General features: G+C 38.2%; 1 protein-coding gene across 2 annotated transcripts in view; it reads left to right on the forward strand.

Annotated features, from left to right (window-relative positions):
- The window catches only part of LOC138737038 (glutamate receptor ionotropic, kainate 2), a 511,494-nt gene that overhangs the window by 296,447 nt on the left and 191,981 nt on the right, over positions 1–23,066 (forward strand). For both annotated transcript variants that reach the window (XM_069887457.1, XM_069887458.1), the window contains exon 7: positions 21,358–21,501. In XM_069887457.1, coding sequence (XP_069743558.1) covers positions 21,358–21,501 — 144 coding nt within the window. The remainder of the gene's footprint in view (positions 1–21,357; positions 21,502–23,066) is intronic.

Raw genomic sequence — 23,066 nt, forward strand, 5'->3', positions numbered from 1 at the left:
CATAGAAAAAAAGAAAAAAGAAAAACAAGAATAGAAACTTGTTTGCCAGAGGACACCCCTCACCTCATGGCTCTTACCATTTATATTTTTTAATACTTCCAAGGAGGTTAACAAAATGTTGAAGTTTAGGGAAAATATCTATAAATTAATTCCTGTGATTTGTAAATGCAGGTGCCAAATTTTCAAAAATACATCATATTTATGTCTCAAATTAATCTTCTCAAGAGGAACGCAGCTCTGCATTTCTGCATTCCATTGCTCCATGCCTAAATGGGTGTCAGATTTCCCTATTACTGCTATATATTTTCTTGCTAATGCCAACACAATCTTTACAAATTCTTTTAGATATATAGATAATTTCAATTTTGGTCTTATCCCTTCAATATTAACTAATAAAAAATAACATTGGATTTTGTAGGAATTTGATTCCTGTAACCTCTTCAAAAAAAATTTGCCAAATTTATCCAAAAGGGTCTCACTTTAGGGCAGGACCAAGTAGAATGTAAAAAAGTACCTATCCCCTGGCCACATTAAAACACTGGTCTGATCAGTTTGATTTCAATCTATTAAACTTCAGTGGCATGAGATGTAATTGATTTAAAAATGATATTGAACTAATCTGTATCTAACATTTATTGTGTTTGTCATAATATCTCAACATAACTTTGTCCAATTGTGTATGTCAATATTAATATTTAAATCCATGTCCCATCATTGTCTGGACCTATGTATCCCCTGTTTGGGAGTCCCCTTCTATAACAACCATAAATAACCACTTACAGCACAGAACAGGCCAGTTCGGCCCAACTAGTCCATGCCGTAACAAATCCCCACCCTCCTGGTCCCACTGACCAGCACCCGGTCCATACCCCTCCAGTCCTCTCCTCTCCATGTAACTATCCAGTCTTTCCTTAAATGTAACCAATGATCCCGCCTCAACCACATCTGCATCCCTACCACCCTTTGCATAAAGAAATTTCCCCTCATGTTTCCCTTATAATTTTCCCCCTTCAATCTTAAATTATGCCCTCTAGTTTGAATCTCCCCCACTCTTAATTGAAAAAGCCTATCCACATTTACTCTGTCTGTCCCTTTTAAAATCTTAAACACTTCTATCAGTCCCCCCTCAATCTTCTATGCTCCAGAGAAAAAAGCCCCAGTCTGCACAACCTTTCCCTGTAACTCAAACCTTGAAATCCTGTCAAACTTTTCGTGAAATAATAGTGGTACATACCTGAAATTAATTTCTTTATATGCCTATTGTGTAAATCAGCATTTCCACATCACCACATTTTGGTAATAATATTAGCCTTTTTTAAAGTGCAGTACCTGGGTCGCCCTCCTGGGACCCAGGTGCGATACTGGAGCAAAGGTGCTGGAAGCACCTTTTAAATTGCAGGAGGATCGACTCATTAAATTGCCAACTCGGCGATTTAAGGGGGATCCCGTCACTGCAATGATGCATCACACACTCACCAGAAGTACTGCCAGATGTTCAGATGCTGGCTGCCCAGTGATGCATACAAGCACTGATGTCACCTGAATAAGTGGGTTACCCATTTTCATTTTCAAATCAGCTGTGGATGAGACCTGGGTAAGTTTAACTGGGTTCCTGACTACCTCTGAGTTAGGTCATGGACCCCATTGTGTTCCAACGAGGTTGACTCGGTTTAACTGCCATGCAACTGAAGTGCTAACCAGGCAATTTGCCCAACCCCATTTTACATGCCAGTTTGAAAGGACCTAATGTTCGACCCCAGCTTATCTCTTAAATAAGCTCTTAATTGATAATAACAATAGATATTATTTTGTATCCCATATTTATTTTTTAATTGTTCAAATGACATTAAATGTCTTCCTTTGTAACAATCCTCTATATATCTAATTCTTTCCAAGGCCAAATATTTAAAAATTGATTATCCATTCAGAATGGAATAGGTTGATTTTGTATCAAAGGCATTTTAGACAGGAAAATCGTCCTTGCTCCAATTTCATTGTTTACCTTATTCCAGAGAGTAATTAAATGTTTCAACAAAGCTTCTTCCTTTTCCCCAGATATTAATTTTGATTCCCATTTTTTATATATTAATTCTTCCAGTATTCTTCTCCTATTTTATCAATTTCTATTTTAATCCATGCTGGCTTTTCTCCCTCAACAACAAATGAAGTGAGAAACTTCATTTGAGCTACCTTTTAATAGTTCTTAAAATTTGGTAACTGTAAACCTCCAAACTCAAACTTCCATTTTAGTTTATTTGAAGACACTCTCGACATCTTACCCCTCCAAAGGAAAGTTATTATATATTTATTTAATTCTTGGGGGAAAAAAAACTTTTGTGGCAATGTTGTTGGGAATGTTTGAAATTAGTATTGTACACTGGGGAATACATTAATTTTATCACAATTAACCCTACCCAATAATGTTATTGGCAATAATATCCACTTATCAAATCTTCTCCTATTTTCTTAAGTAAAGGCAAAAACTTCAATTTATATAAATGACTTAATTTATTATCTACCCATATCCCTAAATATTTTATTCCATTGATCGGCCATTTAAATTGGGTATCTTGTTGGCACTGAGTATAAACCCCCAAAGGGAGGGGCATAATTTCACTTTTATCCCAATTATAGCCTGATACTTTTTCATATTCCTCCAATCTTAAGTATAATTTACTTAATGAACCTGTTGGCTCTGTCAAATAAATCAAAACATAATCAGCAAATAAATTGATTTTATATTCCTCCATGTCTAATCCATATTTATTAACTTTGGTAAATATTTAGTCAATCTATTAGCTAAAATCTTTGCAATTATTTTACAATATATATTTAACAATGAAATGGTTTTAAAGGATCCCCTCTTAGACTTCAATGTTCCTGAGCAAAAAGCCCCTTATAATCCAGTCTCTCCTATATCTCAAGCCTGGCAGTTCCAGTAACATCCTACCTACTTTTGCACTTTTCCAACTTAATGACATCCTCCCTATACTGTAGCTCGTTGGCCAGAACTGCAGTCAATACTTAAAGTGAGATCTTACCAATGTCCTGTATAGCTGTAACATAATGTTCCAACTCTTGTACTCAGTGCCCTAAGCATTGAAGGCTAGCACCTTCTTTACTACGCTGTCCAAGTGTGTAGTCAATTTCAGGTGACGATATACCTCACCCCATGTCGCTGTTCTCCAACGCTCTCAAGGTTCCTTCTGTTTACTGTGTAAATCCCACCCTGGTTTAATCTACCAAAATCAATTACTTCACACTTGTCTGAGTAACATAAATTGTCATAGAAAGGACATTTCAGAAAGTAAAAAGATTATTATATATCAGTGTGGACAGGTGATTGACTGGTTAACAGGAAACAATTGAGCAGGATGCAATTGAATGATGTACAACAGAGGTCAGTGTTGGACTCACCTTTTTACAATTTAAATGAATGACTTGGATAAATGCATCAAAGGAATGGTTGTTAAATTTTATGGATGACACAAAGTTGTGAAAAGGAAATGAGGCTGCAAAGGGATATTTAGGTTAAATAAGCGGGCAGAAATCTGGCAAATGGAGAATTATCTGGGAATATGTAAAGATGTCCATTTTGGCAAAGAGCAGATAATCTAAATGGTGAAATTACAGAGCTCTAAAATTTAGAGTAAGTGATTAATTTGCAAAAAAAGATGGGATACAGGTGCATAAATAATAGGGAAATATTATGGAACACTACCTTGATTATTGTGCACCTGTTTTCATTGGTGAACGATGCTGGGGAGGGTTTGTACTTTCAAGCACCTGGCAGTCCACATATTGGAGGACCTCCCCTGGAGATAGCATGGCAAAGCACCCATGAAGAGGCCACACCAATACCTCTACTTTTCAGAGAAATTTAGCATATGTTGAATATTCTATCAAACTTCTACAGGTGTTCTGTGGAAAATTTATTGACTTGTTGCATCATGGCCTGGTTAAATAAGGGGCTTTTTGCTTAGTTTAAATTAGAGTGGTGAGAGTGTGAAACAAGCTGCCAGCTGAAATGGTGAAGGTGGACTGAACTTTAACATTAAAGAATTTGGATAAGTACATGGATCGGGATCTTTACAAGATGTCCAGATGTGACCTGCGTAAGGCAATCTCTGAAACAAAGTGGCAATTCTGGAGAAAGCTAAAGACAGAGACACACACCAGCTATGGCAGGGAGTGCAGACTATTGCAGCCTACAAAATGAGGGAGAACACTCTAAATGGCTGTGATGATGGAGAAACAGGAAAGCAGACAAAAACATTGAGAAATAGACTGTCTTCTTGCAGAGACTTTTGCCCAGAGTAGGGCTATTGATATTCAAAGGAGATGGGTTTAAGGTAAAGGGGAAGAGATGTAATAGGAACCTGAGGGATAGCTTCTTTTTATATCCAGAGCATAGCAGGTGTATGGAATGTCAGAGGAGGTGGTTGAGGCAGCTACTATTGCAATGTTTAAGAAAACTTTGAATGGATAGGATGGGTGTAGAGGGATATAGACCAAATGCAGGTAGGAAGACCTAGTGTGGGTGGGACAAGTTGGTTTGCATGGACAAGTTGGGTCACAGGGCCTGTTTCTATGCTCTATGACTCTATAGCAGTAAGTGATTGGCATTTTTGTGAGTGCCCCACCTCTTGTTCCTGGTTCAACTGTTTTGTGGCAGCCCTGCAACAGCTGAGTTGGTGACAGAGGGTTGGTGTTCAGGTTATGAGCACCTAATTTAAACTGACCCTATTAATATTTTCATGCAGCTCTTCAAGAAGGATATTTCCCTCATGATTCTGGGCAACATTCCTCTGTCAACTAATGCCATTGTAAATCTGTTCTGCAAAGGGAAAAGAGGGAAGATATCTGCCACTGATCAATAAACCTATTTTGTAATGTTCCATGTTTTGATGAATACAAGATATTCCATTGATGGATAAATCAGAACTTCTGATGAAGTGCTTTCAACCTGAAATATTTACTCTCTTTTCCTGTCTGCAGTTTGATCTGAGTTTTTCCAGCATTGTGGCCTCTGCAGCTCTTTAATTTTCATTCCATTTATGCTGGTTTTCTGTGAGATTCTGAAAGATGGATGAGGTTCTCATTCCACGCCAAATATACCTTGTTTACTTTAAATGGTTAAGGGCCAGAGGTTACCAGGAGTTAGTGGGAACGTTGCTCCTTTTTAATGGTGCTTTTCAATCATCCTTGAATATCTCCACCTGTTGATCCCTTGTTGTGACAAAGCCCATGACAAGTTTCAGGAGACTCGTGTCAGGCTAGTGAATGATGTGCATCACCGCTGAATGACTGAACTCAATGCCCCAGTGTTCAGTATATTAATTTGGAAGAGGATGCAGGTGATGGTATTAAAAAAAAAACACAGAAATAGGATCAGGAATAGGCCACCTAGCTTGCTCAGCCATTTTACAAGATGGTGGCTGATCTGGCAACTCCTGCATCCTGCCTGATCCCCATAACTCTTAATTATCGACTCCAAGTTTATGGGCTTCTTACCTGTGAAGCACTCAAGTTGAGTGGGTTTCTCTTCTACCGGCAAGACAAAAAAATTATGATTTCAGTCTGATGACCCCCTTAAATGTGCTGTATCCTTGAGAGAGGGGAAGGGGGAACACTCCTGGTTATGGCCCCTGTTAAGAATGGGGGCCATAATGGGGGAAGTAGGCTATCCACACACATTACTCCATTGAGTCAAAGCAGCTGAAGAAGAAGATCCAGGGAAACTAGTATTAAAGAGTTAAGAAAAACAAAATAATCTGCAGGATTTATTATTTTTATCTGAGTCTTGGTGTAGGGTTGATGTAGTAGGCCCAGAATGTAGCATCTTGAGTCTCTGACCCGCAGTCAGGGGACACAATCTCAAAACAGGGATTGCTCTCCATTATGATGAGAAATTTCTTTTGAATTCATTACCCAAAAGGACTGTAGAGGCTTAGTTGCTGAGTATATTCAAGCTAGAAATTTATGTATTTTTAGATTTATATATATGTAAAAAGTCAGTGAACATAGAAGTGGGCTGAAGTAAACAATCAGTCAGTATCTCAGTAAATGGTCGAGCAGACATTCTTGCTCCTATTTCTTATGCTGCAGAACCAAAAAGGTTCATTGAAGGTCGACCTTTAAACTGCTTTAGCATTCAAGAATGACGAATCAATGTTTTTGTTAGGTCCCTGACCAGACTTCATGCCTGGCCAGAGATGTGCTGTGAGATGACATCATCTTGAGTATGGTTTTTGCACTGCCAATAGGAGGTCATTCTGCCTCGTCCACCACACAAAAAAAAATCTAAGGTTGTATGTGGTGTCACGTATGTACCCTGAAAATAAATCTAAACGTTAATTTTAACATCACCATATATGGTAACTTTCCACTTTAAGGGCAGTAGGGATTCACTCTGTAATTAGATACTGGTGAGTCTAAAATCAGTGGCTGGAAAATTACAAATTTATTTGCATTTGGGGTGGTAGGGATTGATCTGGGATCATCATCATGGCATTGTTAAGAGAATATACCGTGAGCGGCACGGCTGGCATAGCGGTTAGCAGAACGCCTATACAGTGCTAATGATTGGGACTGGGGTTCAAACATAACAACAATTACAGCACGGAAACAGGCCATTAGGCCCTTCTAGTCCGCACCGAACCAAACACCCCTCTCTAGTCCCACCTCCCTGCACAATGCCCATAACCCTCCATCTTCTTCTCATCCATATACCTGTCCAACCCTTTCTTAAATAATACAATTGACTCCGCCGCCACTATTTCTCCCGGAAGCTCGTTCCACACGGCTACCACTCTCTGAGTAAAGAAGTTCCCCCTCATGTTACCTCTAAACCTCTGCCCCTTAATTCTTAACTCATGTCCTCTTGTTTTAATCTTTCCTCCTCTTAACGGAAATAGTCTATTCACATCCACTCTGTCTATCCCTTTCATAATCTTAAATACTTCTATCAAATCCCCTCTCAACCTTCTACGCTCCAAAGAATAAAGACCTAATCTGTCCAATCTCTCCCTATACTCTAGATGCTTAAACCCAGGTAACATTCTGGTAAACCTTCTCTGCACTCTCTCCACTCTGTTTATATCCTTCCTATAATTAGGCGACCAGAACTGCACACAGAACTCCAAATTAGGCCGCACCAACGTCTTATACAATCTCAACATCACCTCCCAACTCCTATATTCCATGCAATGATTGATAAAGGCCAGCATACTAAAATCCTGCATTGTCTGTAAGGATTTTTTTACGTTCTTCCTGTGTCTCCTCAAGGGCTCTGGTGTGCTCCCACCATTCAAAATGTACCAGGGGTGTCGGTTAATTGGGTGTAAATTGTGAGGCACAGACTTGTGGACCAATCTGGCCTGTTACCATGCTGTATGGATGTTTCAATTTAAATTAAATTTAAAATTTGAATCTAAGAAATAGCTATGTTGATGGTGGTATTACAATTATTGTAGACTGCCTGGACATTGGCAAGACCCACATGAAGATCCATTCAAAAGATAGTTAGCTAGGCAATTTGGAAAATTATATCTGTATTTGGCTTGCGAAAAGAAAAATATTCCCATCATAAATAGGTTTGAAAAATAACATTAATCTGATGAATGACCCCCCAGGACTTGCATGTTTTCTTTTGGCAATGTGATTTGTTTGCAAAAATGTTTAAATAAACTAAAATGCACTATCAACATCAAATTTATGCTGCTCATGGCATTATTTTCATTAAATTTCCTCTAAACACTAAATAAATAAATTATTTTTGAATTCATAATCCTTGAATGGAGTGCAATTTAATATTTCCAGTATGACCATAAAGGAAAGAATTGCCTGATTTTATCTGAACAAATTCTGCGTAGTGCACGTTTAAAAATTTGTTAATTTAAAGGTTGAATAAACTGGGACATTTTCTCAGTTAAAATATAAATCAAACATGGAATATAAATTTCCAAATCTGATTCAAATAAATATGATGCTTAATCCAAAATGCAGAACCCAGCCATAGAATTTGTACAAATTATATCCGTGTAGAAGTGGACGTGGTACGTATTTTAAAAATTAAATTGTAATTTTTAACTCGTCTTTTGAATCCATGTTGTCTGAATTATCAGTCAAGATTCTGAATTGGTCCATTAATATAATCATTGAACCTCAGAATCTTTTCTCAACAGCAATACATTTATTTATTTTCCATTTTACATGATCCAATTTAATGTTTCAGATTATTTATCTTCTTGAAGCACTTGGATAATGATGAGATGATGTGTTGGGCATGTACAATGATGCGCGTTTGCGTCTGCATGAGGGGGTCAGACGCAATAAGTGATTGAGAGGGGTTGGGAGTGTAATTTTCCTCTGATTAGAATTCGTAGATGAACACTCAGTCAGCTAAAGTTTGATTCCTTCTTACATTTCAGTATATTTTTTTTTCAAAGTGTTGAAGGTTTGCTGATTTGTTGATTAGGAACAATCTCTTAAAATGGGAATTAACCACAAAGGAACCCTCTAAAACAGTGGTTTGCAAACTGCTCCCCCCCTCCCCAATTCACATTCCACTTGAAGTGATCCCTATGCCATCGGTGCCTTGTGATGAGTAAGGGATTACTTAAGGTGGCATGTGTGTGGAAAGAAAAAGTTTGAAAACCAATGTTTTAATCGTACCTAATTGACTTGTTATGTGACAGTTTCATAACTCCATAGGAAATGGGCCAAATGACAATTATTCTCAAGCAAAATATTTCAGTAACAATTGGTTTTCAAATGTCCCTTCCCACTCACAATCCCTTACTAATCCCAGAGCATCTATGGCATAAGGATTGCTTAAGGTGGAATCTGAGTTTAGGGGGACAATTTGAAAACCACTGAAATGTCAGCAAAAAATCTCCTCTTCTCAATCAATCAGTCTCTGTGTAAGATTGGCAACTCATGCCAAATTATTACTAAGCATCTGTGCTAACTGAAACTGGATTGAAACACTGAGATTAATATCAGCAAGAGTTTAAAAACAACATACTTTGTCATACAGTCAATCTGAATGACTTCTGGATAATAGGAGGCTGGGTCTTCAAAGAGTAAATTAATAATACTGGATTTCATTGCTGCTTACATCATTGTGAATCTGGCAGCAACAATATTCTGTACCTGAGAGAGCCTAACACATTGCCGGTGTAATGTTATTTGTTTCAGACCATTCATTTTCCAAAACTTTCTAAGAGCTGAGCGAACAATGGCCAAGAATTATTGATTGGAGATGTACCACATTAAACTCAATCTCTAGTGTAATGATCTCCTTGGAGGGGTCTCAGGGGGTCTCTTTCAGTCTCCAAAATGGATCCTGGCCCAAAACATTGACTGACAATTTTCTCCATGGATGCTGCTTGACTTGCCATGTTCCTCCAGCTTTTCATTGTTTGCTCATATTCTGCTGTGTCCTGGAGCTGATCATTCCTGCCTCCAGTTTTATTTAGGAGGACTGTGGTTGACCAATAGAAATGTATAGGTAAAGCTGTATTCATTTGAAATAATATTGAACCCTAAAATACAATCTTCATGCACTGGAACTCTCCAGATTTGACCTGGAGTCTGCAGTGATTTATGAAAATTATGGGATGTCCTGGATCCACGATTGGGAATTCAGATCGCTGAGGCCAAAAAAGGGGGTCGACTATGACGTGTAATTGACTATTACTCGAGTATTTACAGCAATGAAATCCAGTATTATTAATTTACTCTTTGAAGACCCAGCCTCCTATTATCCAGAAGTCATTCAGATTTACTGTATGACAAAGTATGTTGTTTTTAAACTCTTGCTGATATTAATCTCAGTGCCCCTAGTCCAGCGCCGCCACCGCCAGGATGCTAACCCCCTGTCAAGCACCAGGATTCCATGTTGGGGGTTGATGATGGATCAAGTTCCATTAAGGGGTTGATGGTCTAAAAGGTTTGAGGACCCCTGGGCTAGATGCTGACCTCTTCTATAAACATTCTTGTAGCATCTCATTGTTTGCTCAAAATTTCATCACCAGAATTTTTTGTTTCTCTGGTGGAAGGGATCGATATTGTTGTGGGTTAGAAACCTATGCTTGATAAGGAGGAAGAAAAATGGCTGAAGGCAATTCATTTTAGCAATTTTAGGACCTGCGAGATAGGTTACTGTGTAAAATCAGCTCATCTCTGATCCTGCTCTTTGGATAACGTTAACAGTAAAATCCCAAGCTGCTTCCAAAAAAAAATTAAAAGAGCACTGATGGCAATTTGAAACAAAAAGAAATTGTCTTTGATGAAAGGTTGTTAAATTGAAGTGTTAACCCTGTTTCTCTTTCCATAGACGTTACCCAACTGGCAGAGAATTTCCTGCATTTTCCATTTGTGCAATAAGCAATCAGGTTTATGTTCTTTCCAATCAGTAATATTTGGCTCTCTTGAAGCATAGGCCATATTGCTGAGGAAACAATCTTTTCTGAAAGAAAATAGAGCTAATTATGTTCAATTGGTAGTCAGTGGCTCAAGTTCAAATAATAGGGGCATTAAACAGAAGGAAGAACATCAAGACATTGTTTAGCAGGCAGTGAGGAGCCTTATACTGATGTATCATGCTGAGAAATTTAGTCATTTGGATTATGCTTCAGGTGCGAAAACCCATTAGATTTTTTTTAAAGTGGGCATATAAATAATTTGCTCCAAGATTTGCAAAAAAAACTCATGAAATAAAATAAAGATGATATTTTCCTAACACTGCAGTTTTGCTGCTACTTCTTTTTCAAATAAACACAATTTTCAAAACAACAAATTCTATTATCTTTCAGCAATCGTGGAGCGCATGTCCATTTATCATGTTGCATCTCCTGCCAAAAGAGGCGCTAGAGTGGTAAAATCCATGGTAAACACATACCTTCCCATTCATCATTGCCTGCTTTATTGAAATGCATAGGAATATTACACCAGAAAATGAGAAGCTTTAGCCCTGCATCAGATAATGTCTCACTGGAGAAATGTAATAGTAAATCTGGAACAAGATGATTTCTCATTTAATAGTTCATTGACTTTCCTCTTCGAGGCTTTTCCTCCATTGTAAATGCAAAGCCTTTTCGTGCATGTAATGGCCTGATTCACGCAATGCAATTTTATTTGTGGTAATGTTTCTTAAAGGCCGATAATTTGTTGGAATTTTAAACAGTTTTCTGCAATTCTTTGTTTATTAATATTCACGGGTATAATTGAAGAATTTGTTTAAGGATTACATTATATAATTCTTCTTTCTGATTCACTAAACATGGTTAGAAAAATATTCTTCAGTGAACTGTTTTCACAATCTTAGCTGGCATCCGTCACATTCAAATTGTCTGACAAATACTGACTTTATTTTCTCATTTTCTTAATATTTCCCATGGTTCATAAAATGATCCCTTTTGCTAGTCTGGTCTGTTTGCCTCAGCAGTTTCTAACATAATAATTACAATATATTTTGATATGCGCAAAGATCTTCAGTTTAGCTATCATCCACAATTTCAGGAGGAATAGATAATGTTTTGATATACAGTTAATAGTGAGAAAGTAATAAGTTTTGGCTATTCTTTACTATTGTTTTAATCTCAATATTTTTATGCCATCCTTTTCATTGATTTAAGTGACTTATTAAAAGAGCTTATTCTGAAAATGAATCTGATAAAAGTACAATCTCACACAATAATGTAACAAAGTTTGCCAGTTGTCAGTGCTCCGCTCTCTAAAGTGCTGTTTGAGCAGCTATCCCTGAATCTGATGCTCCTGTCAGACGTGAACTACCCTCCTGATGACTCCCTAATGCCCATGAGGAAAAGAGATGCGATCACTTCCCAGTTTGACGCAACCCTGCTGCTGGTTGAGTTCACACACGTAAGAAACATATTTTCTATGTGATGCCATTTTGTTGTTAGCAAAATCTCACATCCGTCTCCGCAAAATGTGGATGTAACTAAAAAATGGCATGCATTTACATCAAATGTGAGTTGATTGTGTGGGTGGAAGTATCCAACTTCACCTGAATTTTGCCAGTAAAATGGTGTAAATTTCTCAATGAAAATTTCTCATTTAGAGGTACACAAGATGAGAAGCATTAATCATGTCAGAGGCTTTTGCCCAGGGCTAAAAAATGAGGAGGCAAAGATTTAAGGTGCTTTGTAGTGAGGATGCAAGAGGCAATTTTTTTCACAAGGTGAGCAGTGCATGCATGGTGGTGGAGGCAGTTAGAACAGGATATTTTAAGAGGCTATGAGATAGGTACACGGAACTGAGAAACATTATGCAGCAGGAAAAGTGTAGATTTTTATGTGAAATAGTTTGACTGCTTTCCAGTCATGGTTGCCGGTACTGCAGTGGTTTCAAATATTGTGATGCATACATGTAAATGTTTCCCTTGTAGAATCTGTTTACTGAAATTGGTCAGAAAAACACTGTATAAAATAGCAATTTGGGCAGACCCATTCAGAAAATAGATTCCAACACGCCAATAGGTGTTAAGTGCAAGATTCATTAAATGAGTCATTTGAGATAGACAACACATATCCAGTGTTCATCCAAAGATACTACCAAAAGATTTTGATGGAGATTGATCATGTGGGAAAATGGTTGAAACCATGTTACAAATAAAGTATTATGGCGTGATAACTAATGCTATTTATTGCAATATTAGTGACATTTTGTGAGCTGTTTCTCCCAGATAATTCCATGTTAATCACCTTATCAAAAGTTATTAAAGTAAAATTAAAATATATGTGCTCCATCTAAAAGTATTACCTGAAACTTTCCTGTTATGATGTAATACTTGTAGGTTTTTACACATTATTTTTTTGACAAATCCCTCCCGAGATAATGGGGGGAAAAATCTGCCACTTACTTGAATGAAAAAAGGCTCGAGGCTAGAATTAGGAATGTGTGGAGAAATAGAATGATGCTCACTTTAGTGGGATTTCAATGCAATTTAACAGTTCATAAAACAGTAAAATTTAATACAACACCATAAGTTATTTTAAATTTCACCAGGAGGAAATGTGATATGTGACATGTATGCATTTAACGCTGATGATCCCGGACATAATAGACTTAATTAACTGATGCTGGAGAGAATATTTCCAAGCCACTGACCATTTGTATTAGTGAGCAAGGATTAGAGTCTTTCTGATGATGAAAAAAATCTGGAGTGGTTGAGGTAGTAGCCAACAAAAACAAAGTTTGTTGGTAAAGTTCACTTATTTTAATATTTAAATGCAAATTATTTTTATTATTTTCTGCCAAATTTTGCACATGCCTGTGATCTTTGAAGATCTGTGTTCTGTGGATGGTCTGCTCAATACATATCCCTCAACCAAATAATTCTAAACCAGAGTGCCTTACATTCATCATGGGGCTGGGTGTGAGACCTTGTGATACATGTTATTTGCTAATTTTACCTGTGTTAAGGTAGATAATTCAAAAAGTGCTTCATTGAATTGGCTCTAAGAAAAGCATTGGAAACAATGTTTTTTCTGCATTCTGGAACCAAACTAGCCAACGCTGAAAAATGCACTTTATTTTGTCATTTTACATTTATTTTTCAGAGGATGGATGTGAAATATAGCTCAAACTAAAATGGGCATCACATGGAAGAAATGTTTTCTTTATGTGCTAGTTCAACCAGCAATCGATTTGTTTCAAATTGAGGATTGATCTCATCCTTATATCCTCATAGGTATTAGGGAGTCATCAGGGAGTAAGTAATTCATCAGGAGAAAATAAGTCAATGTCAATTCTGACAGGAAACACTAACTGCGACATTGGAGCTTTCTGAACACCTAGTCATCCCACTTCCTGGTATTTGAAATCAAAAAAACCATGGAAATTTTCCAGAATCTAGAAATGGGTGGCTAACATTTCAGACAAATGTTCAAAATCAGAATCTGTTCCAATAAGGGTGTGTACTCCCCAATTTAATTTTTATGAATTTTGGTTATGAAAGTACAGTATTAAAATGCATATTTTTAAAATCAGGAGTAAAGAGGCTGTAGAATCAGGACATGGAAGCTCAGTATAGGTGACACATAAAGACACAGTGCAAGCAAAAAGACATGGTTATTAATGCACAGTGCAGCAAGAAGACATTGATCAGGGCAATGAACTGTTTCTCCAATGTTACATCAGAATAGTACTCAATCCATCTTACAAAATAGCTAAAAATTCAGTACAATACTTCTTGAAATTTGCAGCATACATGATAGCTCTCTGATGCAGAGCGAGCAGTTTAATGCATTCTTTTACTGCCCCTCTGGAAAATCAGGGTGTTTTGTGAGGGGAATAAAATAGATAGCGACTCCCTTTCACACCAATGCACAATTAGAATTTCTACTTTTAACCATTGTATCCTTAAACAGGTTCCATTTGTGCTGTAAATGTGCCGAATGTTTGCGCTGTGCATGCTTTGTGTGGAATACAAGCTTCCACCTCGTTAGACCCAGAGGGAAGCAACAGGCATCAATGTTTTCCCAAATCCAAAGAATGAACCTTTTATTTACAATTAGAGAACTATTTACAATGCCCTTGGTCCCAAGGGAACTCTCCTGAGCCATCTCACAAGCATGTGACTGGATTAGTTGATTGATAGCTCAAGTCCCAAGAACTGGTAACACCCACTCCTGGTGACAGTGGGGTCGCTTTGTTTAGGCCATCCTAGCACCTCCCCCTTAGTTACTCATATGAGTGGAGTCTGGGATCCACTTGGAAGGGCTTCATTGGTCTCTGAACTCTGAAACTTCCTTACAGGTTCCAGTGATGTAGAGGGTATAGGCTATTTCCGTGTGATGAGTATGATTGGTGGTTTAATGGTTTCTGAAGTTCAATGTGTCCAACAGGGCATCCAGGCTGAGTTGCGTAGGTATTGATTCAGTGTCGTTGCATTCTGTTGGTCGCAACTGGTTGGCATGTCTGGTCCATCAGTCTCGACCAACTTGTACATGGTGGAGATCATCTCCAATTTTCTTTGGATTCTCCCCAGCTGCCATTCATCTGACTTATCTCTATGTTTCCACACCTCACACATTGAACATTATGAAACGTGCTTTCTTTGGTTTTATGCCACCGATTGTACTGTTGTTCCATCTCATAATCTCTCAGTCCAGATTCTGGTCTTTGTGGAAATATGATGTGATATAGTGCTCATATTTTCCTACCAAAGATGTTTTCAGCAGGCAAAGTGTCACCTGGAGTTCGAGGCTTTCGAGTGTTACGAGCCCAGAGGACTCGAAAACCCAGCAGTAATAGAAATTCACCAAGACAATGGTTATTTAAACAAAAATTGCTTTTAATTTTCTTTGAACATAATAACAGGATCAAACTTTAACTTATTACTATTAACTTAACCCCCTTCTAATTCTAAGCGCATGTGTATGTAATGTATGTGTAAGTTCAGAAAGGTTCTTTAATTCACAGTCCAATCTCACTTTTCACTCCTCTAAGTTTACTGGTATCAGGCAATTCTTATACTGTGCACAGAATTTAACATTTATGAATTTTAACCAGGCTCTGGGGCTTAAAGGTAAATGGTTACCACTCAGGAAGGTTCTAGTTGGTTTCAGAGAGAGATTTGTTGCTCGTTAGACACACACAAACTGATTCCTTCTGATCAAATTCCCTCTGACCAGTCAGTTCAGTGTCTTGCCAAAGAAACTTGCCCCATCATGGGTTTTCCAAATGATAACCTCCTCTTCCAGGTCACCACAGATTTCCTCTTGTTTCCCTTATTTCAGGAAAAACACTCTAACACTCACTCTTCTTGTAATGACTACAAGGGTTTTGAAAAGGTTGAACTCAAAACTTGCAACTTATCTTCAAAATGGGGTTTATCAACAAGCCTGCCAGCTTGCCATTTTGCAGCCTCAACTGCTACTGTAGAACTGACTTCGCTCTCCAAAAAAGAAATCACCTGTTTGTTTATTCTTTCTCTGCTTGTAAAAACCACATGACCTCTTCCAGAGCTCCAAACCCAATAGTCGAAAAATCTTACCAGTATATCTGAGACTGAACATTATTGCCTATACACAATAGATCAGCATTCTTCATTGCTCCAGCAAAGCTCTTGCATTTTAAATGAGATGTCTTTTGTGAAGTGTTATTCTGTTTGTGAAGTGTAATGTACACTAAACCCCCACAATCTATCTTTTTTAAAGATATATTTTACCCATAACTATTCTAACATATCTCGTAACAGGACTGATCCTGTAATTTAACAAGAATGTCTTCAGGATCTCCTCCATTGGACCCTCCCCTTTGACCTTGTTTACAGCTCATTTGAATGCATCCACAAAACATTCTGCTTGTCTATTGGACTGAGGCTGATATGGAAATGAGTGTATTTGCCGTATAGCTTGCAAAAATAAATGAAGCCGGCTGCAGTGAATTGTGTCCCATTGCTGTAACTAATGTTACAGGAGCACCAAAGCGACTGAATATGGAATTGAGTTCCCTGATGTCAGCTGATCCTGTTGGTCAGGCTACTTTGGTGATCTCAGGCCATTTGGAGTGTGTGTCCACTACAATTAAGTAGCCACTTGCAACTTGTGGCAATTATTGTTGAATGGCTGGTCCAGAAGGTTCAACCTTTTGATCCAGTCGAGACTCATGAGATCGAGATTAGGACATTTTACCAGATAACATGTTCTATTTTCTTCTGTGGCGTTTAAGCTGAAGGAACTGACTCGAATAACTCCAGAACCTCCCTGGAAGCATTCCATGCTGTGTTTTCAGCTGGAGTCACCTCTGGCAGACCAATCAGTTTCCACGTTTTCTTTCATATTAGATGTACCAATTTGAAGCCTCACTGGGATGCCATTAACATCCACTTTCACATATTTCCTGCATTTGGCATTAGCCACCTTGAAAGTCACTGTGATGGGTTTCACTTTTGAGGGTGAAACAAACTTATCAGAGTTTTCCATCTTCCAGCTCTACAGCATTCTGGTTTATGCCCCAGGCACTTGTATTTACTACAGTGTTGACTTCTGTATGAGCAGTCACGAGCGAGCGTAGTGCCACTCTTTGCAATTCCAACAGGTGCTGGACAGGTCACACTTTTGTTTTATCTAGCAGTGTCTGCTGACTTGACTGTCTGGACGCAACCACTTAAAGATGGGTGTGGCAACTTCCACCATTCTACTGTCATGTTTCAGGTTAATTAAGCGTTGTCATTCGGCTGTTAACCTTTGAAGAGTCATATATGACTCCTGCTCAGTCTTCACTAGCAAATGCATTCTGAGGTCAGCACCTTGGTGTGACTGCATTCCCGCTACAAAGACTAGACACTTAAACTGGTCTTCAGCCAGCGTAGGGAGTTTAAAATGCTCGCACTGTTGATTCACCATATTCGTATATGCCTCAAAATCTTTGGTATCTTTCATAGTCATTTTGAGGCACTGATACTGAATGTTGAACAGTGATGTTTGCTCACCAAATATCTCTGCTACACATTAAGTGTTTCCCTGAAGCTGAGCTCACGGGGAAGTTTTGGCAGAATGAAGTTTGTGTAGCGCTCATGTTCTCGAAGGCCTATCTTCTGCAATAACAGCCTTATATTCCACTTATCATCGAACTTGGAAAAGTCGACTAGAAATAAGTCTTCATACTTTTTGAACCAAGTTTCAAATGTGTTTGACTCTGTGTCAAATGAGAACTCAGTGATAGAGCTCATTAAATCATCTGTCGAATTTGAATTAACTTCAGGCTCACCTTCTACAATGGCTGGAATCCTAATGGACATTTTCTCTGCCAGCTGGTCAATTAGCCTCACTTGTATTTCTTTAAAGTTTTTCTGCTGCTGCTTGAGGACAGCCTGCAGCTTCTCCATTGTGACTGACATTGTCACCAAATATGCCGAATGTTTGTGCTGTGCATGCGTTGGGTGGAATATAGGGTTCCACCTCATTAGAAATGACAGACACCAGTGTTTTCCCAAATCCAAAGAATGAACCCTTTTATTTACAATTAGAGGACTAGTTATATTATTTACAATGCCCTTGGTCCCGAGGGAACACTCACGAGCCCTCTTAAACACGTGACTGGATTAGTTGATTGATGGCTCAAGTCCTGAGAACCAGTAACACCCACTCCTGGCAACGGTGGGGTTGCACTGTTTAGATCATTCTATCACTTTGAATCAGAATTTCTGAATCAGAATTTATTGTCATGAAAATGTCATAAGATTAGTTGTTTTGCAGCGGTATTGCAGACTCAAAATTACATTGAAAAATCAATATAAGAGGAAAAATAAGAGGAAGTGAGGGAGTGATGGGAGAAATTTTCACCTGCCTTGAGGTTAGGCTTGATAAGATACAGATTCCTTGGCCATTCACTCTACTGATGGTTTTGTTTCATGTGGTCTGTGGTGAGAAAGCAAGGCAATAAACATCGGTGGCTGCTTGTGTGTTGTTTGAGATTTGCCGGTTAAAAAAAGGATTGATTTTTTTTGATGTTGAGGTGAAATATCCTCTTGAAAGAGTATCTTGGTCCTCTCTCTCAGCATTCATCTCTTCAGGTAACCTTTCATCATTTTACAGAAGGTATTGTTCTGTAAAATGTTGTCACCATTTAAAAAAAAATTACCAAGCAGTATCTCATGTAACTATGATTTTTGTCCAACCCTAGGATTTCATCCTGTATTCCTACTAATTGACTCTCTTCAAATGCATCTCTATGGATTTTTTGGGGGGAATTAAGGGTATATGAAATAATTGTACACTGCAGTCATGATCTACTGTAATTGAATATGGAACAGGTTTGTCAAGCTGATTGGAATTGTCGATTCTCGTGAAAGACATTAACATCCCATTATACAATCTATTATTTTAAGAGCTTCATTATCCTCTTTAAGACATTGCAATGACAATTGATTAGTCAGCATGGCTTTGTATGTGAGAAATCATATCTCACCAGTTTGTTTTTGGAGATTTGACCAAGAGAATCAATGAGGATCAGGCAGTAGTCATTATTTACATGGACTTCACCAAAGCCTTTCACAGGGTCTCATATGAAGGATGTAGGGTGAGATAACCAACTGCATATAAAATTCACTTGGCGTGGTAGTGGAAGGTGATTATTTTTCAGATTGGAAGCCTCTGATTAGTGGTGAAATGCAGGGATTGATGTGGCTCCACTGTTGCTTGGCAGAGATATTAATAATTTAGATGAGAATAAAACAGTGACATCATAAGACAGGAGTGAAATGAGCTATTCAGCCCATCGAGTCTGCTCCACCATTTAATCATGAGCTGATTTATTTTCCCACTCAGCCCCACTGCCTGACATTCTCTTCATAACCTTTGATGTCCTGGGTAAGAATCAAACAATCTCTGTCTTAAATACACCCAATAACCTGGCCTCCACAACTGTCTGTGGCAACAAATTCCACAGATTTACCACTCTTTGACTGAAGAAATTCCTACACACCTCTGTTCTAAATGAACATCCTTTAACCCTGAATTTATACCCTCTTGTCCAATGAGAAACAACCTTTCTACATATACTCTGCCATGCCTTTCATCATTTATAATATTTTAATGAGATACACCTTCATTCTCCAAAATTCAAACAAATACAGGTCAAGAGTCAACACTCCTCAAATGATAACCCTGATATCCCACAGACATCATCCTAGTGAACCTTCTTTAAATCCTCTCCAACTTCAGCACATGTAGATCGTTTGTGGATGACACCAAAAACTGGTGGTGTAGTGAACAGTGAAGGTGGTTATTTAGGGTTACAACAGGATCCCATACAAAAGGCAGAGTGGACAGCTTGAATTTAACTCAAACATGTGGGAAGTTAAACCAGGACATGACTTTCACAGTAAATTACAGCACTTTGGGGTGACACTCATAGGGTAGATAGCCATCTTTTTCACAGGGTAAGAGAATTTAAAACTAGAGAATTTAAAACTGATTTTTGTTGTATAACTCTATGATCCATGAAGAAACAACAATTCCATTGTTTTAAGCAGCAGATCAAGGAATATTAGATACAATGTTAAGTTTTCACATGCAATATCTCTTTCCTGCAATAGCAGACCTGATACATTTATTGAGACACTAGGTGTCTCCTTTGAACCTCCTTTGAAGAAGACCGCAGAGCCCACCTCACTGACAAAAGGCAAAGGAGGAAAAACCCAACACCCAACCCCAACCAACCAATTTTCCCTTGCAACCGCTGCAATCGTGTCTGCCTGTCCCGCATCGGACTTGTCAGCCACAAACGAGCCTGCAGCTGACGTGGACTTTTTTACCCCCTCCATAAATCTTCGTCCGCGAAGCCAAGCCAAAGAAGAAGGTGTGCAATAGAAAGTTCACCATTATTCCACTAAAGGCCCAAAAGCAGATTGAAGGAAAAAGTGGAAAATTGATCAAAATTGGTTCTTTAGCCACAATACGAGTCTTCCAACAAGTGGATTTTGACATCTAGAGACAAACCCTGAAATATAATGGCAGTACTGATAAGTAGAAATTCTGCCCGCCATGCAGGAAAAAGAATCTCAAGGTTGTATGTGTACTGTGAAAATAAATCTGAACTTTGAATTTTGAATAAAGAAATCATTATCAGACTTGCAGAAGAGATTATTTATGCTTTCAATTTCACGTTTTTCGTTTACTTGTAAAAAATGAACAAATCTGACACATTTATGATTTTCTTCAGTTGGTTAACTGCATTTAATTTTTTAGAAAGAGACCCAAGTAATTCAATTATTTAATAAGGAGTAGAGATTAAAATAAACCTATGAACACTGGAAATTGATACAAAAGGTATGAAAAAGGTAAAGCAGGTTAAACAATGAACATTTAACTCTGGCATCTCTTCTATATTGCCTTCCAACATTAGGATTTATGAAGATTGATTCCACTTGTCAGTGGATTGTACTTTTGTTTTACTTGGCATCAAAGAGTGTGGAAACAAATGCTTTAACCCGTTGTTTTCGCACCGAGCATTTTCACTAGTCTTAGACAGATCCCATTTTATTCTTCCCCATTCCCACCAATACCTCCAGATTCTACTGCTGGGGATATCTTACCAATCATATCTTACCAATCATATCTTACCAATCATATCTTACCAATCATATCTTACCAATCATATCTTACCAATCATATCTTACCAATCATATCTTACCAATCATATCTTACCAATCATATCATCTAGGATGTGAGGGAAAGTCAAAATTATTAGAGTTTCCACAAGCATTCACAGGGAGAACATACAAACTTCACACAGGAAGTTGGAACTGAACCCAGGCAACAGATGTGCTAGTTGCCCCACAATGTCACCTAATTTTTATTGTTCTGCTTCTAATTTCAGACAAATGCTGCCTTGGTGTATGATGCTGTTCACGTCGTATCTGTGGCTGTTCAACAGTCCCCACAGATGACAGTCAGCTCATTGCAGTGTAACAGACACAAACCCTGGCGCTTTGGAAGTCGCTTCATGAAGTTCATTAAAGAGGTAAGACAGCAAGCAAATTAACTTATAGAATCTTGCCAAAGAATTTTTTTTTTTTTGTCTAGCAAATTCAAGGATGATTATTATCAATGACTGAACCACTTATTTTGAAACCGTAATCCTTGTTTTAGACTCTCCAGGCATGCTAAACATCATCTTCAATCTATTCTGTCAATTCCCACAATATCTCTGTATTCATAAGATCACGTATCATTCTTCAAAGCTCAAGAGCGTTTAGGCCTAATCTGCTTAATCTCTCCTCATAAGACAAACCTTCCATTGCATAAGTCAATTTAGTGAATGTTTCTTTTGTGATAATATCAAGAAAATCTCACAAATGAAATTATGAGCTTCATTTGTGAAATTTTACATATTAGACATACAGCACGGGAACAGGCCCTTCCGGCTCACGATGTGCCGTCCAAATACCCCAATTAAACCACAATGTTTTGAAGGATGGGAGAAAAAAAGAGCACCCATGTAGAATATACAAACTCCTTACAGACAGCACAGGATTTTAACCCCTTTCCTGATCGCTGGCGCTGTAATCGTGTTGTGCTAACTGCTAAGATAATCTCAATGCTCCTAACTGCTGTGAGTTTTATTTGTTTCTATTTCTTCATTCTCAGCCAATGGTTTCTTGGGCTTTTATGCTTCAACTTGTGGAGAGCGATGATTCTAGTGAAATAAAGCAGTGGCTTGGTTGATAAGCATGATCAGTTATAAATCTTTATTTCCTCTGTGTTTATATGTCCTCTTTTTCACTATCTCCTGCTGCGTTTTGTCATTCCTGGCAGTGAGTCCTTGCGAAGGAAGGTTTTGAAGCATCACTGCAGAAATAGTTTGAAATCTTGCCGTGGTTGAAAGGGAAAGAACTAGGATTGTTTTATAATTGGGGGAGAAATTCATGAACCTATGCCTTTTTTTTTTCATACAATGCCTAAAAAATAACATGGACACCTGAAATAAGGAAGGGAGCGTGTTATGAGCCCAGAGGACCCCAAGACCCAGCAGCAATAGGAATTCACCAAGACAAATGGTTACTTAAACAAAAGTTGCTTTTAACTATCTTTAAACATGAAAACAGGATCAAACTTTGACTTACTAACTTAACCTAACTTAAACGCCTTCTAGTTCTAAGCGCACGTGTATGTAATGTGTGTGTGTACGTTCATAAAAGTTATTTGGTTCACAGTCCAATCTCACTTCTCATGCCCCCAAGTTCACTGATTGCAGGCAATTCTTATACTGTGCGTGGAACTTAACATTTATGCATTTCACCAGGCTTTGGTGCTTGAAAGGTAAATGGTTACCGCTCAGGAAAGTTCTTTTCGGTTTTCAGAGAGAGATTTCATCAGTGTCTTGCTGATTAAACTTGGCCCCTTCAGGGTTTTCCGGATGATAACCATTTTTCTTTCAGATCACCACAGACTTCCTTTTAGTTTCTTTTATTCCAAATGAAACATTAGACAGCCAGTCCTCTCCTCTTGCATGAATCACAAGGGTTTTGACCAGACCTTCTTCCAAATGGGGTTTTTGACAAGCTTGCCAGCTTGTCCCGTTCCAGT

Source organism: Narcine bancroftii, chromosome 6 (assembly GCF_036971445.1).
Source record: "Narcine bancroftii isolate sNarBan1 chromosome 6, sNarBan1.hap1, whole genome shotgun sequence".
Classification (NCBI taxonomy): Eukaryota; Metazoa; Chordata; class Chondrichthyes; order Torpediniformes; family Narcinidae; genus Narcine; species Narcine bancroftii.